Below are 19,270 nucleotides of genomic sequence, written 5' to 3' on the forward strand. Positions count from 1 at the left end.
GTCCTGGGTTCAGGGGGAAACCAAACTAAAACAAAAGTAGATAATGGCTAACTTTTAATCATTAACACAACATTTAAAAATTTATCACTATTAACAGAAATACTTTGGAATTACATTTTATTTTTTCTTGACATCTTGAATACAAATTTTGAATACAAGTTGAAGTTTTTTTAATGACTCAGGTTCATTATGATCAATTATTATACCATACTGAAGTTTAATGATGCCCAGAGGGACAGTTACAGTGTATGGAATCATTTGTGCTGTGCTTTCAGTTCTGGTTTCTAACCTTGGTAGGTTCTCTCCTTACCACTGCTCTCAGCGGTGACATCTCAGTATTATTAGCTGTTGATTACATCTGGTCAGCAACTGTTTCTAATATTGTGCAGTACAATGCATGAAGATCCACAGTCATTATGGCATATGTATTGGCTCATGAAAAAAACGTTATTTGTTTCATCTTTCTATGTTTCAGAGGACAAAGATAGCTAATAAGTGTTCCCACAAGATAATTAGATAATTGTGGTAATGGTAATGTAATAATAGTGGTGATGACAGTTATCTCATCTGTAAGTTAGAGATTTGGATAAGTGTTTCAAAGAATCTCCACAATCATGTGAGGCCTGCAAATGATAATCTTACTTTACGAAGGGGAAATCAAACGTAGGCTAACGAATCTGCTAATAAAGGGTGAGCTAGTATTTTAGCTTAGTCTTACAGCCATTCTGTACATTGACTGTATATTTATAATGTTTTTAATTATTTACAACTTAGATACAGGTTATTAAAAGAATCCAAAGCTACTGAATATTAACTACACAGACATCCTCAATAAACTTAAATTTTGCCTTATCATGGCTGATGTTAAAAGACAGGTCATTTATTTATTTATCCTTCAAATTGAGTGGTACTCTCCATAATTCTGTTGTATCGTACTATGAGTTCAGTTATATAAAGTTCTCATTGATAATACAGAATAAATCGAGTTATAATATTGAGTTTTAGCTATAAAAGTATTATGTTTGTCATCACATTTGACTCATTACATAATTTCTTTGGAAATTTATAAGAATAGGACACTCTCCCAATCCAAATCACATGTTAAAGTCCAGCAAAGCCCTAATGGATTAGGGTTTTATCCATCCCATGTGTAAATTCCTTTGGATTAAACTTCAAAATTTTTCAGTTAATTGCATAACACTTTAAAATGGGGAGATTTCACTTAATATGTTGATTTTCAGCTTCTCTTACATAAGGGGATGATGAAGATTCACTGGTTTACATTCTCAAAAGGAAATAAATGGAGGAGTTTTTGAATGGCAGCCACCTTAAACAGGGCCTTTTTGCTCTAGGTTGCCTCTGTTATCTTTATGGTTGGAGGGTCCTGCTTACATTATATTCTTCATAAAAATATAGAAGCTTAAATTCATTATGCCACAGTATTCTATTACCCATGGGCCATACATTTTCAGTTATGTTATTTTATATAGTCTGAACCACTGCTTCAAAAGTAAGCGTCTTGGTTGAACTAGATTTGTAAAGGTACCAAAAATATCTTACTTTAGATTGGCACTCTTTTAACTATTTATGGTATATATTATTATTTTTGTTATTATTTTAGTTACAATATCTTTTATAACTTTCCTCACTAAATTTAATTGTAAAGAACAGGCATTCCTACCAAATCATTTATAGTATTGACACAAAGCATGCTTATGAAATATTTATGAAAGACAGAGAAAAAGAGAAAAATACAAGAGAGATAGCCTGTAGATTAAATGAAATATATGCAATAGTTAGTAATTATTAACTTTCCTTTCATATTTAGTATTCAAACAACAAATACGTCATTGAAATTAAATAAAAGTATGTATGCAGGATATCACATTCTGGGAAGGGACAGATGATCAAGAATGCTAGGGACTGGAGGAGTTATTTTACAACAGGTGCTCAGGGACAAAAGTGAAGAACCTAATGCTTCAAACTGAAAGATGCTTAACAAAATTTATGACTGACACCATCACAATTATCATCATGTCACAAGATCAGATAAGCCCACATGGATAGCTAGTCCATCTCTCTTGCTGTTCTTCAAATGGTACTAAAAACAGATGTTCAGTCTGAGAAAAGTTGGCTTTTATGCTGTTCTGTTTCCTAAAGCCCTGTAAGAAAATGTTAACTTCAATTGCCCCGTTTTACTGATGCTTTCAGTATACAGAATTTTGAAAATCTTCATAGAGAAATATCTAATCTTGAAAAGATATTTTAACCCAGGAAGAGGGAATGAAATAAATTTTGAGGCTAGCAGCTTCTCTTACAGATAGTGAAAGAAACAAAAGAAATACTGAAAACCCAACATACACAGACACTACAACATTACAAAATGTGGATGGGAAAGGCAAAAGTTAGAGAAAAACATTCCTGATCACTAATCTAAATTAATGGAGGGAAAAGCCCTCGAAATGAAAAAATTTATAATCCTTATGAGTACTTTGAAATTTATGAGGTACCTATATTTTCTGAAAATAAGTGGCTCAGTACAGCATGGTTTATTTATCCGTAGGCTAATACTAAGAAAATCATTCAGCTAGTAAATCATGAAATATCTCTTTATAACTTCAAAACTGCTAGTCCATACTTTATAAAAAATAGACATGCTTAAACAAGTTGTTCTGTTATACACAGATAAAACAAAAATTGATTTTTCCCACTTTTCATCTGCTTGTTTAAAAAGGTCATAAATAAAGTTAGATATCATTATTATTATAGAATCCACATAAGTCCCTGACTTACTTGAATAGAGACCTTAAGACCATTTACACAAGCATGTGCCATTGTCTTTAGCTAAAGAAACTGCTTTTAATGGCAATATGCAACATTTCTGAATTTAAGGTAAACTGTCCTACTTTATATGAGTTTGGATTTGTAGAGGTAGATGTTACAGGGGAGTAAGACCTAAATACTCAAGATACTTTCAAGATATCCCTGTGCACCTAAATTTTAGACTTGTGGGGAATAAATGAGGCAGATAATACCAGGAACAAAGTTTATACAAAGATAGCAAATCCTTAGCCCTGTACTGTGCTCTGCATCAATAGAAACCTTTCTGCTAGGCCGAATAATCTCATAAAACCTTGCGAGAATTTATACTTCTACCACTCAAACTCAATTCCAGACAGATTAGAGTGACATACCAACTTTCTTAATCTCTTTTTATAAAAGAGAATTAGTGTGTTTGAATTTTGAAGCTAACTCACTTTCTTTGAAATACTAAGTTTAACTATTTTTCTTAATCAAGCTGATATAAGATTCTGGTTTAAACAGAGAAGAAACACTAAAATGAAAAGAAAAAAACACAGTAAGAGAAAAAAACTATAAGCCTTTTTATGGGGATACCCAACATTCTCAAAAGTTATTAATAATCTTACTGTGAATTTTATGTTCATAATGAAGTCCAGGCTGTAGATTAGTATTGTTTTTGTTTTATTATCTAATTCCCTTTTGAAAAGTACACAAATTAATAAATTAATGAAATCATCAGAAAAAATTCTGATTCAAACATATCTATGTGATTAGCCCTTATTTATTATAATGATTTATTTATATTTATAACCAATGGACTTGGGGCATGCTCATTTCAGAGCAATTTTAAACTTGGTAAAAAGTGCCTCAAAGATTTTGTGTGTTATGTAAATAAAAAATTATTACTGAAATATCTTCTGCCAATAAAATCACAATGAGGAAATCTTTTCTTAAGCCATAGCAGAATTCTCTTCCAAAAGCAGTTTTGTCAACTTAATTTTTAAAATGGCAATTATATCCTAAAGGGAATATGGGTTTACTTTTTCAAATTTTCCAATTAACATATACTCAGGATTTTTGTAATCAAATATAACTGGTAATTCATTTTAGTATAGGTACATTTTTAACTTTACCAGATAATAACAAACAACAAGTTTTCAAAAGTTGTTATACATACTTACCTTTGTATGCCATTTCACCTCTGTTATTTTGCCAGTTTTACTACAGTTTGAGCATGGTGCTCTGAAAATCTGAAACCTAAAATACTTCGAAGTTGGAAATGTTTTGAGTGCTGACATGGTGCCATAAGTAGAAAACTCCACACCTTAACTCATGTAACTTATTGTGTTTAAAACGTGGAGGCATCAAAGTATTGTATAAAATTATCTTCAGACTATATGTATAAGTTTATATAAAATATAAATTAACTTTGCAGTTAAATTTAGGTCCCACACCAGATACATTTTGATAAATATATATGCATAAATAAATTTACAAATGTAAAAATCCAAAACACTTTTGGTCCCAAACATACTTTGGATAAATGATACTCAAACTGTATAGAAAAGAAAAGTTCTCTTACCCAATAATAAAAACACAAAAAATGAGTTTATAAAATTATATAAAAATAAAATATAATTATATAAATAATATATAAATAATCTAATTATGTAAATTATATCAAATATAAATTTAGAGTTTTTGTTCATTTCCTAGTGCTTAGATTTAAAATATCTTGCTAGTCATGATGGTGTCATATGCTTAGTAGGTAATATATTAGTACATAATAACACTTAAATTAAGATTTTATCATTAATAACTGATTCAGTGTAATGGAACATACAAATATGCTACAAGATTGTCTAGAAAACTTGCATCTACATATATGAGGACTTACCTCAGACATGCAAGATTGGATTAACATTCAAAATCCGTGTAATGCACCTTATTAACAAACTAAGCAAAGTCATATGATAAGCTATCATAGGCCAACTACTTAAGATCAACACTCTACTCTGTGGAGGAATGTTTCTCATGAGTTTCCTTCCACATTTGAAAAGTTCTTCCTTGTTTAAGAAGTCCCAAATATTATATTATCTATAGGAATACACATTTTATTCCATGTAGCTATGATAAATCAGGAAACTGGATTCACTTTTGCTTCTAAAAGAACTTCTAGTAACTCAAGAGTAGAACAGAATTATCTTTTAGCCTAATAGTTGTCACACTATTAATCTGTGATGATAGAATATTATACTAATTTTGTGTTCAAATGGAAGTTTAAGGGGAAAATGAGTATTAGCTCTACTATGCTATCTCCTTTGAGATTCAGTATCTTATCTTTGACAAAAGTATTCAACAAAGAAAAGATACTCATTTGAAGATTTAGTAATGCCTAAAGAATAGTTATTTAAGCTCAAGAAACCTGAACTTGCCTTGTTTTATCAAGAGCATTTATATAATACCAGAGGAAGATGCAAACAGAATCCCAAATTGAAACCACTAAGTTATATCCATAATTTTTCACTCTGGGTACTCCAGAAACTTACGGGTATCAGATTTGCCAGAAAGTTCTCTTTACCATCTGAAGAAAGGACAACCCAATCTCTGTTACGAACTGTCATTAGTAATTTAGCAGAGCTAGAAGGCAGTTCAGGTGAGTAGACAGAAAATTAAAACATGGGCAGCCCCTGATTGGAAATTTATTCATAGCAGGTAATGAATTAGCACAGTCAGGATCTCTGCCATTACTCAGAGTGAAATTTAATTCTGATCACTGTGATGATGCCACTTGAATCAGGGATTACAAATGGTGACAGGCTGTAACATATAGACAGGATGAAAATGAGCAACATATCTTTACAGATAGGATTCTATGTAAGATAATTTTTTTCCAACAGAACATACAATTTTTTTTAATTATTGCAAGAGTCTTTAAAGAGGCTTAGACTTTAAGCAAACCATGATTTATTTTGTGTATTTATCAATAGATTATAATATTAATCAAACTATAAAAGGTAAATGGTAGGAAGTAATTTATATTTAAAATATGTAATATAAATTATTGCTTCTGATTTCACCTGCATAAGGAAGAAAGTCAAAATTACAGATAGTGTACTTATCACATGAAGAAGATGAAAGTGAAGGACTGAGTTTTTATGCATTTATATGCATCTAAGGGATATTCATTAAACACCCTCACATGTAGCTAAATAAAAGTATGCTATTTACAATTATAAAGAACAATAAATTTTACTTTGGACTTTGCCTTTTTTGCATTTACTAATTACCTACAATGGTGTTGTTATTACTTTTATAATGAAAGTACATCTTTCAAAAATGTCTATTGCTGCCATAACTCTCAATACAAAAGAAATCTGGCTGAAATAGTGTTTTGACATAGATATGAATTTTAATACATCTCTTTATAATTTGTGAATTAATCTACTAATTGTGTGTGACCAAATGTGGGAAATCTATAACACAGATATAAAATTCTTTAGGGTTCTTCCTACTGAAAGATAGGACGACGTCTAGTATACTTTGAATCTCTGACTGTATGACCAATGGAGCTCACACTGCTTCAGTTAACACATCCAGACCACATGAAACGCTATCCTATATGTGAGTCTTTTGAGTCTCAATCTTGTAAGAAATCCCAAGATGTATGTGGAATGGGCTACAAGGAGGGGAAATGAAGACCTCTGGCTCAAAGTCACAGCCAGCTCCAAATATCTTGACCAGTGAGTAAATTATCCAGAAAGTTGATATTCCACCCAATTTAAGCAACCCAGTGGATATAGCAAAAAGAGTAGAGCTGCCCCTGCTGAAGCACACTCAAATTATGAATTTGGGGACAAAATAAACACTTGTTATTAAGTCAATAAATTTGGGGATAGGTTTGTTAAATAGCAATGAATAAACAAAAGAGCAAAGTACGACTTTAAGCATGAAAGCTAAGATTTATTAAAATGGCTTTAACATTAGACTAAATCAGTGTTAAACTGTATATGGTATAAGCCCAGAAGTAGGCAAATGCAAAAGACTAGTACATTTTTTCAGTCTAAATTATATTAATAAGTATAATAAGTTGTACATAAAAGTAAGAGACAATAATTGAAAGTTCTAGAACCTTTGGCATTTCATATCTTGAAAAAACATAAAGTATCACTTGTGTAACTGGGTTGTATACACCAGCTTTATAGAATGACATCTATATTGTTTAATGATGTCATAGCTAATAGTATAAATCTACACATAAAAAATTCTATAAAAGTTGGATAATTTAGATATTAGTCAAATAGAACATGTCAAGTAATAAAAGCAGATTTTAATGAACTACTTTTGCAGAGTGATATGCCTGTTTGACAGAGCACATATTTTTTAAATATGCATTAATAAAAAATTACAATCATAAGCTAAAATCATAATGCATGTTATCAGAAGTAGGCATCTGACAAAGATTACTACTTTGTTGAATAAAAAAGAAACTAAATATTAAATAATAAATTTGTCTCAATTTCTATAATAGATATGTTTTCAAAAGCAATTATGCTGAATCTCTTTTACTTTAGAAAACTGGGTAAGTTTAAACACATTTAAGAGCTAATTGTACAGAAAAATAAACAATATTTTAGTATATTAATTATTTAATAATGTAAAAGTCTATTCAATATATTTCTTTATAAAATGTAGTTCTATAGAAGAATTGTTTTAGAATATAAAAATTTATAATTTGGGCCAGGTGCAGTGCCTCACACCTGAAATCCCAGTTACATAGGAAGCAGAGATCAGGAAGATCAATATTTGAGGACAATCTGGTCAGAAAAGTTAGCAAGACCCCATCTCAAGCAATAAGCTGGGGGATGACAGAGTGGCCCAAGTGCTTGAGTGCCTGCCTCCCCGGGTGTGGGGTGGTAAGTTCAAGCCCCAGTACCACCAAAAGAACAACAACAACAAAAAGGCACAATCAATAAGCTAGGTGTGTGGGTGTGAACCTGTCAAAACAGCTATGAGGAGGCCATATGTAGAAGGATTGTAGTCCAAGTCCTGGCCTGGGCAAAAAAGCAAAAACCATATAAATCCTACCTGAAAAATAAACTGAAAGCAAAAAGGGCTGGAAGTGTGGCTCAAGTTATTAAAAAGATGAGAGACAGAGAGAGAGAGAGAGAGAGAACTTTTACTATTTAACATGTCTTTATTCAGGATGAAGTCAATCCTAACTCATCCAAAAATGAACTACAAAGTAAAATTGTTTTTCTTGTGCATGTTTTACTTTTCTAATAGAACTAAAACAGGTTCAGTCCCTTTTATTTGCAATAAATCTGTAACAAGAAAAGCAATGTTTAAAAAAAGGTGACACAAATACAAAATACCTTCATAGGAAGAATTATATTAATACATAAACTCTGCTTCCTGTACAAGAATGATTAATCTATTTGTAGCAGAGGAGACGCTAGGCCTGGAACCCTGCCACACTCTTGTGTCTTTTGTCATCTATTACACAGCCTCATCTGACACGAGTGATCCTACATGGCAAGGAAACAAAGTAATGGATGCTACTAAGAAAAGAGTGCAGCAAAACAACTTCTTCCATATAAAAGATATCTAATTTATGTTGAAAAACAGGAATTCTTACTTTTGTAAAAAATATTTGCTGGAAAATTTTTCTTTACTACCCATTTTCTAGGCATGTGCTTGTGTATCTATGAGACATCACCAAAGAAATTTATTAAACTTTTTCAAAGACATTTATTATGAAAAATTAGTCATGCTGGTTGAGTGTCCCTTACCCAAAATGTTTATGATCAGAGTGTTTTGTATTATTAATGTTCCTGAATTCTGGGGGTTGAGACTCAAATCAAAGCATGAAATTCATTTATGTTCATAACACATAACATACACATCCTAAAGTGATATATGTAACACTGTAGCTTCAATGCATTTGGGCTGTGGCCCACTTTATGAGGGTGGGTGAGGACATTTCCACTGGCAGCACCACATTAGGACATAAAAAGTCTCAGATAGTGGATCATTTCACATTTTCAGATTAGGAACACTCAAACTGTACATTAGGTGCTTGGTACTTTACTAGTTTTAATATGAATAACACCATATTTTTGCATAGGAGAAATAACAAGTAATTTGAGTTCTTTTTAGTTTTTGTCATATAATGATATTTAAATTTAATCAACCTAAAGCCCCCTTGTATTTAGATGGTCAAAGAGGTTAGAGCTGTGTTTAATCTTAAACTATTTCAACACCAAATTCTAGTTTATAGCCAGGCTTGGTGGTACTCACTATAGTCACAGCACTCAGCAGGCTAGGAGAAAGATCAATAGTTTGATGCCAGCTTGGGCTACATAGTGAATTGGAGACTATCCTGGGAAATATAGTGAGACTTTGTTAAAAAACTAAAACATAAAAAAAAAAAATTAAAATTAAAACAAAACTTAGTTTACTTATCTTTGACACAGAGCATATACAAATAACTGTTACATGTTATGACAGTTACAATCAATTAACTGAATAAACAAATCAATCAATTAATAAAAACATTCCACGTCATATATTCTTACCTGGAGTAGATAAACAGTCTACTATCCCAAAGGTCATGAGTCCCTCTAGGTCCAGAATGAAAGTAACAGGAATCGGTCCCATCGAACATGTTCAACCCATCATCTGAGTTCTTTGAAGCATGGCTGTGCACCACATCCAAGAGGACTAGGATACCCATTGAATGAGCTGTGTCAACAAGTTCTTTTAACTCCTCAGGTGTTCCATAACGACTAAAGGTAAAGAAATCAGCAAAAACAGCATTCCATTATATTTCAAGCAAGTGACCAGCCGCACATCTGCCTAGCACAGTACAAGACATTTTAATATGTAAATGCAGTATATGACACTTATATACATTTCAAAAGGTGTAAGCAAATTTAAAACATTAAAAATAGTTTAAATCAAGCTAGCTATTAACTGTAGAAATATATCCTAAACAAAATTCATATTTTGAATATGTGAAATAGTAAAACCGTTTATCCTCAGAGCTTCTGATTCCCATCTCCATGCCAGATCCACCACATTCATGCTCACCTATCTGCTCACCCCTTTGAGTGAATACTGTTGAGTCAGGGATGAGGGACTTGGAATATGCTTTTGAAGGTTTTCGGTGCCTTGATTAAGACCATCCCTACTACTCTTGTTCTCAAACTGGAATTACTCTGGATACCAGTGGCTAGAGAATGTGCCATGTCTATAACCACCCAAGCAGAAAATATGAGTGTTTCACATGCATGTGTGGCTATGTTAAAAACAGTCTTCTTTCCAGATTTGGTGGCTCAGGCCTATAATCCAAGCTATTTTGAATGCAAAGACAGGAGGATCATGGTTTGAGGCCAGGCCGTCCTCTCCCCACCAGGAAAAAAATATTAAAGAGATACTACCTCAAAGAACAAGCTGGGCATGGTGGTGCATACCTGAAATCCTAAGAATGTTAGAGGTGTAGGTAGGAGGATCACAGTCCAAAGTTGGCTGGGCAAAAAGCATGAGACCCCACCTGAAAAATAACTAAACCAAAAAAGGGCTGGGTGCATGACTCAAGCAGTAGAAGTGGTACAGCACTTGCATAGCAAGGAAAAGACCCTGATTTCAAATCCTAGTATCACGCCCCATGCCAAACAAAGAAGCAGTCTCCTTCCTAGTTTACATGTAACAGAAAATAAAAATCACATCCATATAAGGCCTATGCAAAATTCCCACAATATACTCTTCCATGGCTCAACTTCACCCTTTAAAATAAATAATTGTCTTTCTTATAAAGTGTTTGTGGCTCTTCCTCATGAGGATGAATTCTCCTTGACAGTATGGGCTGTCACCATGTGGCACCCTATGATCCATACAGCGCTTAGTAAACATCAAGTCCCCTAATGGACCACTCCACTGAGCAGCATGGGTTATATTTTCAAAATGTAGAAAAGATCATGTCATGCTCTAAGAAAAATCATACTGTGCTTTCCACTGTCCAAAGGATGAAGATCCATGTCTTCATTAAGGCCTAATGTCCAGCCATTCTGGCAATTTATACTTAGATTATCTTACAACACTTTACCCTTCTTTTCCTTATCCCAATCATATATCCTGTCCCCACTTATTGAATGACATAGTCAATAAATGAACAGCCTTAAAATTTCATTCTCCCATCCACTGGTTTGTTCACCAAGTGCTTAGTCCATTTTCCACATTCTAAAAATGCAGCAATGAGCAATATAAGTATCATTTGTCCTTAAGGAATTTATATTCTAGTAAGCAAATCAGCCAAATATGTAGGATAGCAAATAGTAATAATCATTCCACAGGGCAAACTTGTCTGACTAAAGCATGTGAGCATGTGCCTCCAAAAATATAATAGTTATATAATGGAGATTTTTTTTTTTTCAGTACTAGAGTCTGAACTCATGTTCTTGTGCTTGCTAGGAAGGCAGTCTACCACTTGAGCCATATACACAACCCTTTTTGCTTCAATTATTTTTCAAGCAGGATCTCCCATTTTTGCCCCATAGCTGGTGTTTCGTGCCTGAGCAACCATGACCAGCCCTAAAAAGTTCTTTATCAGAAGGCTTTCCAAGAAAAATGACATTAAATCAGCCTTTAAGCTATATGGGAAGAGAACCTATGACCTAGGTTAAAGAAAACATTTACTTTCTATTAAATCTGTGGACCCTGAAGTAGATTATGAAACACCAGATGAAATGTTAAAACTCACTTTTTAAATTTTATTTTTGTTAAAAATAAAAATTAATATAGTAAGACTTTCAATTTACCTTGAAGCTGCGAAAAAACTTGTGATTTGGTACCCGAAACTGGCATAGTAAGCATGTTCCATGATAGCCATCAGCTGAATGCAGTTATATCCTACAGAAGCAAAAGCCAAAGGGAGATTCAAAGTCACATCTTTAAAAAAGTAATGAAAAACAGCATGCCTAAAGACATAAATTTTACAAGTTATCTAGAAACACTGACTATCCTGAAAAGTTCTACCACTTAAGATCATGTATTGGTTGACCTTCTAACACAAAATTGGACATTCACTTTCTTAAGAGTTATACTCTGACTAGCTATTTGAAATGTCTTCATTTTAACAAGCAATAAACGATATGCAAATGTATGCTTAATTTGGCTTTAGAATATTAAAGATGGAAATCTGCATATGCTAACTTCAGTGGTACGGGTAGTATTCATACTGAATATTATGAAAGCTAAATAAATGCAACTTATTATATGATATGTGAATTTATTCGGCCTTTTATTTTATATTTCAATTATTTTTATAATACAGTATTTATTTTTCTAAAAGTAGCCTTTATACGGTAAGTATTAGTGGTTGTAATTTCTATGTTTTACACCTATAAAATTATTCCAAAGTTATATGTGTGCATGCATGTGCATGCACAGACACGCTGTACTCAATTTACAACCTTCCTTTTTCCATCCAACTATGTTTTGTTCTGACAATAAATGAAGTGATTGAAAAAGTAGTTAAGTATATTTTCAAACTCCAGAGGATTTAAACATTTAATATAAGTAAATAAATAAAGAAAAGAAACTTTGATCTCAAAATAAAACAAAGAAAAACCAGATTTTTCTTTACTAAAGAACAAAATGGCAATTTTCCAAATATGATTTGATTGCTGTAAGTTACATTGGTATAACATATATACAAAATATCCTTTTTCTGTTTCTAATATCTAATTCCTATAAGGTTTCAATTTCATATTCATATTCAAATATATAACTGCTCTTGCAAGCAAATAGAAGTGTCAAATTAATTTCACTCGTTTTAGTTGTTATCTTATAGCTTTTCAAGTCCATGTTTCAGTACATCAATAATATTGGAACAATTACAAATTCACATTCAGAATCAGGAATTTATACATGTAAAGAAGGGCATACATTTCTCTGTGATTTCATAATCTAATGAAATGTTATTACTATTGGCTTTTTTATTGTTAAAAAAAATTGGAACTGGAGAACATCATTTTAAGCAAAGTTAACCAGGCTCAGAAGGCCAAAAATCATTATGTTCTCCCTCATATGTGGATTATAGACCTAAAACAAATGCAGTAATATTACTGGACATGGGAGAACAGTGATGGGAGGAACAGGAAAAGGGAAGGAAACCTAAAACTTGAAAGTGTTTGATATGCCCACTGTAGAGGACTGAATATAGTAATCCTAAACTGACAGAGGCTACTATGGGAAGGTGACTGGGAAGTAGTAAAGAGATCAAGTAGAGATGAACAAATTTGTGTTGTAAGACACATGTGCATGGAAGCAATGCTAGGAATCTCTATATATAGCTATCCTTATCAAACTAGCAAAAGCACTAAGTCTTTCTTATTATTTCTTATGTTTTCTCTTCAACAAAATAGGAGAAGAGGGCAGAACAGCTTCTGGCTGGAAGTGAGGTGGAAGGGGAGGGAGCGGGGAGTGGAAGGGGGGAGTAGAAGGGAGCAGCAGAGTGAGGGGGGTAGGGAGAACAAAGGGGAGAGATGGCCCGCAAAATGTATAAACATACAAATAAATTAATAAATAATTTTTAAAAATTAAATTAAACCTGAATCAAAACAAAAAAATGATTATTACCAAAAAGGGGATGTATCCTTATGAAAAAAAAATTAAAATAAAAAAAAAGCAAATTATATCAAGTAATAGAAATATTGATATAAGACTCTTGCTCAGATTTCACAAATCAATTATATACTTTATAATAAAATTTAAAGTTTATAATTTATTATGTAATACATATTATGATTAAGTACTATCTTATAGGTTTATTATTAATTTTTATAGTAGTAATCACTCCCTGTTTCACCTATTTTCTCTGTACTGGGCTTGGCAATTAAGAAACAAAAATTGAACAAGAGTCCATGTGTTCACGAATTTTCTGTAAAAACTAGGTCATAAGTAATTAATTACTTATAATATAAAAAAACTTCAATATGACAATTTTCACATTTCCATTACCTATAAGTAAAAGTAAATTATTTGTGCATTTAATTAATTGTAGATTCTGAATTTTTGGTTTCCCATACAGATAATTAATATCTACACATAACTGAAAACTTTCACCATGACTTGCAAACCTTGCTTCCAGCCAAACCTGAACTCTTTGGCAGAAGTAGTATAACTGAATGTACTTTATCTTCCTATCTAGCCATTGCAGTAGTAGCTAAATGTGCTGTGGATTTTTTTTAAAGCATTACCTATCAAAAGACAAAACAACAGGTGCAACATGTACTGAATCAACAATTCAGCAAAATACTATTTATTGTACATATATCTCCTTGTTATTCCCATGAAGACAGAACCTTCATCATCACAGTAACACGAGACTATCACATACAATGTGTCTCACGCTGCAGATGACCGTAAAACTTTTCAAATAAGTCATCCAGACATGGGCTTTCCACAATGACTCGAACGTAAAATGATTTTTAGACACATTACAAATGTAAGATTTTTTCCCCTAACAGACCAAAATGAACAGAATATAATCAATGACCAAGGTTATCTCCTATAGAAAAGTAATTATGCTTATGTATTTATCTACAAATTTGGAAGCCATGAGTTCACATTACTTAAAATTGAAACTGGAATAATACCTTGAATTCTTATGTTCTATCTTACTCCATTTCTCTTTTCTATGCTATCACTATTACAGAGCAATCTGAGAAGCCTAAAATAAAATGTATTTCTATTACACACTTAATCTCTTAACACAAAAAAGAGACACTTGTAATTAGCTTTTCTAATAAGAGAACAGACTCATTAAAATTTTATCTGAATAAAAAATCACAGTTATTACTTACCAAGGTCTTTGATTCTTGGTAGTACATTACATGTAAAATGTTTATAAGAAGCTATTTTTCCTTCATGGGAAGAAATTCCCACATGTGATTCATAAATTCTCAGACTTCGTGGCTTCTTTGGTCTGGAATGCTTAAACTAGAAAAGATAAAATTATACATAGAATTAAACCTGGAATTCATGTGTGACACTAACTGACCAAGCATATTAAATAAAAGAGTGAATAAATTCAAACACATGGAACTGTTCTCACATATAAAAGATACTGACAACATTCACTATTTTTTTAAAAGATGAATCCTTTATAAGATTGTTAATATTTACAATTTACAGAGAAAAATCATTTAATTGATTATCATAGATGAAGAAATTTTTTTTGTGTGTTAGCCTCACAGGAAAAAAAAACCCCTGAAATGAATATGTAATTTTCACATGCAAAGCATTTATTAACAAGCTCCAACAAATTAAAGGAAAGAAAAGTGATCTCAAAGATACATATCACATCAGTTAATAATATGGTCATAAAATACCATAATAAATTCATTTATGAGGCAGCCTCTCCAATTTCCTTTTCCTAAGGACACTGATCCTGCTTCAAAACTATGACAGCAAGAAATATTATACCATTTAAGTCTTTGATAAATCAGAAATTGTAGCTTTAAAAAACAAACTAGTATTCCTGATAGATGAGTATGTAAGATTAGTATTTTTCTCTAACCTCAAAAACAAATTAAAACAAAAGCCTATTTCTATATTTTATGGGCTACAGATGATGGACTTTAATATAAAGAGATGTTGAACATTACTTTTAAAGTTATAAAAGTAAAACTTAATTTTCCTACAAGTATCAGAATAAGCATTTATTTAAAGATTTGTTGTTCTCACTTTGTATAGCTGTTCTGGATCCCAGTGTACCCAATCATAATTCACATTGCCATCTTCACGAACCACATACTTTGCCCATGGTGAAATACGATACAAGATTTCTCCCATTTTACTAGTAATAACCACCTAAAAAGAGAATGAGGTGTTATTGCTTAAAATACTATCAAAATTCAAAAGTAGTACACAATAGTTAAAGAGCACTACAAGTAGGAAAGAAAGAGCTATCTGAAAAATTTACATCAACATTCAGATGAGTGCCTGTAAAGAGCATATTTAAATTCTTGAGGACACTGATTTCTTCATCTGTCATTACTATAGGAAGTTTAAACTCATTTACAGCTTGGATATTTTATGATTCTCTGGCAACTTTCATGATTGCAAAACAGCCATTAGAGTGGTTAATTAAACACAGTAGATACTAGAAAAACAGTAAGATTATTTGGAAGCTGCTGTCAATCAATCAAGGAAATAGTCCTACTCTTCAAAAAAGGGATAAGGGACTTAATGTTAACATGTTCAGGAAGTCAAAAAAGAAGAATGGCTTTGATCAGCACTTACACTGCACACTTACACTCACATACACACATATGCACACACAATTATTTTCCAACCATTCTCAACTTCTTTTAACCAAGTGTCCTTCATCATATAAAGTCAAGCATTTTTCCTCTTGATATCCATTCCCTTATATCCCTACAATTTTTAATAATAAAAGATGACAACAAATCCAAACACAGCTTTACTAAATCCATCATTTTTGACTTAGTAGTGAATAAAGTACTTGTAACTTATGCAGCCACAGAAACAGAACTTCCAAATGATTAAAACTGTAGCTTTTTAACAAAGTTGTCTTTTTTAAATTAAACGTCCTAAAAGCAGATAAACTGTGGTCAAAGATGTTACGATTAGAAGTTACATTATGCACTTAGCATTGAGAGAGAACATATTCTCCAATCTGTCTCCTTTAGAAGAGAAAAGCTCAAGTACTTATAATTACTGAAAATTAAATATTTTATAATGCTTTATAACTGTGAAAAGACTTCCACATCCATATCTCATTTGATTCTAGAAGAGCATTATTACTCAAATGTTAAGGTAGATTAAATGAGGTGCCAAAAGTTCCCAAATCACTGAGTGGCAGAGCCAAGAGCATAGCTTCTGATGTTTCCTTGCTCTGAACAAGTTTCTAAAGCACTAATTTCAAATGCTTAGTAGTAAGTCATAGTTTATGCTGGCAGGGGCAAGTGAGTGGTGAAAGGAAATGTCTACCTAACATGAACACAATGCTTCTCCCTGTTCATTTTGTCTTCCACTTACTAAAGCATACCAGACTCTTGCTATTATTCATTACCACAAAAGCATGAATCAATACATTCAACCCATGTCAGGAAATTTTTAACCCGATAATATTTCTCTTGAGCTATATGATCTACTAGTATGATATGCAACAGTGATGTGTTCAGGAAAGGGTCATTTTGCTTACTCAAGAACCCAAATTAGATTATGAGGAAACAAAGTACTATAAATCAGTTTTTATTGAACAGCACTCTGCCTGAACAATACATCTATTCATTTTCTGTATTACAAATAAATCTAAAACCACTGCAAAGGCAGCTCATAAATGAGTAAGTATTTTTGAAGGTGTCTGTTTCGGAGAATATTTGAAATGTTAAAAACTTAAAGCACATACTTCATGCTGAATATAATCCCCACTTCCATGGTAACATTAATTTATTTATCTTCCTGTACACACAAATATCTTCAGAGGCTCCCAAGGGATGAATATTGAAAGAAGCAGTAACCCCATTGGTGTTGAAGTTCCTGTATCTTTTAGTGGGCATGCCAAGAATGAATGACCCTGGCCATTATTATTATTATTACCATTTCTTAAGGTTGTGTATATTGTTAGGAACGATAAGGGATGAGATAATGTCTTTTTCGAACACACAGAGTAGGCTCTCTTACTGCTTTCTGTAAAAAAATGGAATCCTCAAGTCTAAGATCCCTCAGCTGTGAAGCTAACTCACTGTAAAAGTACCAACCTTCTGGGCTTACAATACCCTCCCTGGGGCTTGCAGATAAAAGGAAACAATGCAAACATGATGCTCAGACTACTGTGCCACGAGTAATAAATCATTGGTCTTAGAACAGAAGGTCCATGTTTTCTGCCAGAATCTATGCAATGTAACAGAAAACTTTTAAGCTTATAAATAGAGTAAAATCAAACCATACACTTGATGTAAAAATATTTGCTCATTACTCTATTACTTCATTTTTTGTTGTTTTCTTAGAAAGTTCTAGAAAAAGTTTTGTCTCTTCCTTCTCTAACAGTCATTTATAATATGATTACTTCTTGTTGTGAAGAACTTTAATTTTCCAGTTCCCTTCTTTCTTAGTAATGAAATTATAGCCAAACGATATGTAGAACAAAACTCTCCACCAAACCTGGAAACCTTATTTGTAATAGATACATAACAAATTTCTTTATTCATTAGGTTCCTGAAGTTTGGAAGAATTTTTGTTACATCACTTTTGGCTTTCTTAACAAATTTATCTACAGGAATAACTTCACTTTGCTTTTTTATTTTTATTTTTTGCTAAATTTTTATGACCCTGAAAATCAAGGAAGAGTACTATATTAAATCTAACCTGAGTATTATTTCAATGACTAAAGAATATAACCATTTTTGTACTTAACTTTGCTTATAAAACTTTCTTATAGTTGGATGTATGTTTTGCTTCGATGAGTCAGGATTCCAGGTGGAGAAAATCTTAGATTTGATTTTATAGCATTTAATTCACAACATCAAAACATCAGTATGTATATAGTAAATTGATCTGTCAATGGTCCAGTAGCTGATGGGTAGAAAAGCTCACTTGAGACTATCAAGTGGGAAGTCTCATTCACTGATAAGAGTATATAAAATAGCATAAAATCTCTGAATAGAAATTTAGCAACAAGTACCAAAAGTTAAAAAAAAAATCCTAATCAATTAGCAATGCTAATTATGGAGTTTGCCTCATGGAAAAAATCAAAGAGGTGCCCAAAGAAGTATATCCTATCTGTTAATCTTTTACCTTTTTTGTAGTAAAAATAATAGTAGAGCTTATTGGGAAAAGCACCTATTATAACAGATAAAAGTAAGAACAAATGGGGAAAAAGGAAAAATAATTTCCAGCTCCCCATGCAGTAAATGGGAGGAAAGACTCTTAACTTCTAGTAGCAAAAGCTAAACAACATAAAAGTGTTTAAAAATTAATGATACTATTAAATTAAATTAGTGATACTATTTAATCACATTGAAGTTTGCATAAAAATTCCACTAAACTATAAAAAGAGTGTATTCCATTGACAAAAATTAACAAATTAGCAATCTGTTAATAAAGATTGCAAACATATGCAATCGGAGAAACTCTCCTACTCAAGTTGCATATCATGTACAGTTTAAGACTACTGACAGCTGTGTACCTTAAATACATTGACATAGTGTTAACAAAAAGTCAAATTACTTGAACATAATACAGTAGTGAATATAATACCATGATAAATTTTCATATGGCAAATAGATATGGTGCGAAATTGTAACATTTTATAGCATTATTTTTCTACTGTTTTTTAACAAATCCTTTCTAATGTGTCAAATTACCTCTGACTTATTGGAAGGTTGCCATCAAAGGGCATATAGACTAAATAAGGAAGAGGGGAAAAAAAAAGAAA

General features: G+C 32.1%; 1 protein-coding gene across 2 annotated transcripts in view; it reads right to left on the reverse strand.

Annotated features, from left to right (window-relative positions):
- Positions 1-19,270, reverse strand: part of Gbe1 (1,4-alpha-glucan branching enzyme 1) — a 278,447-nt gene that overhangs the window by 126,870 nt on the left and 132,307 nt on the right. For both annotated transcript variants that reach the window (XM_074072930.1, XM_074072931.1), the window contains exons 4-7: positions 15,553-15,678; positions 14,670-14,805; positions 11,622-11,712; positions 9,381-9,590 (exon numbers count right to left, since the gene is read on the reverse strand). In XM_074072930.1, the coding sequence (XP_073929031.1) occupies positions 9,381-9,590; positions 11,622-11,712; positions 14,670-14,805; positions 15,553-15,678 (563 nt within the window). The remainder of the gene's footprint in view (positions 1-9,380; positions 9,591-11,621; positions 11,713-14,669; positions 14,806-15,552; positions 15,679-19,270) is intronic.

The sequence above is a fragment of the Castor canadensis genome, chromosome 5 (assembly GCF_047511655.1).
Source record: "Castor canadensis chromosome 5, mCasCan1.hap1v2, whole genome shotgun sequence".
NCBI classification, from domain to species: Eukaryota; Metazoa; Chordata; class Mammalia; order Rodentia; family Castoridae; genus Castor; species Castor canadensis.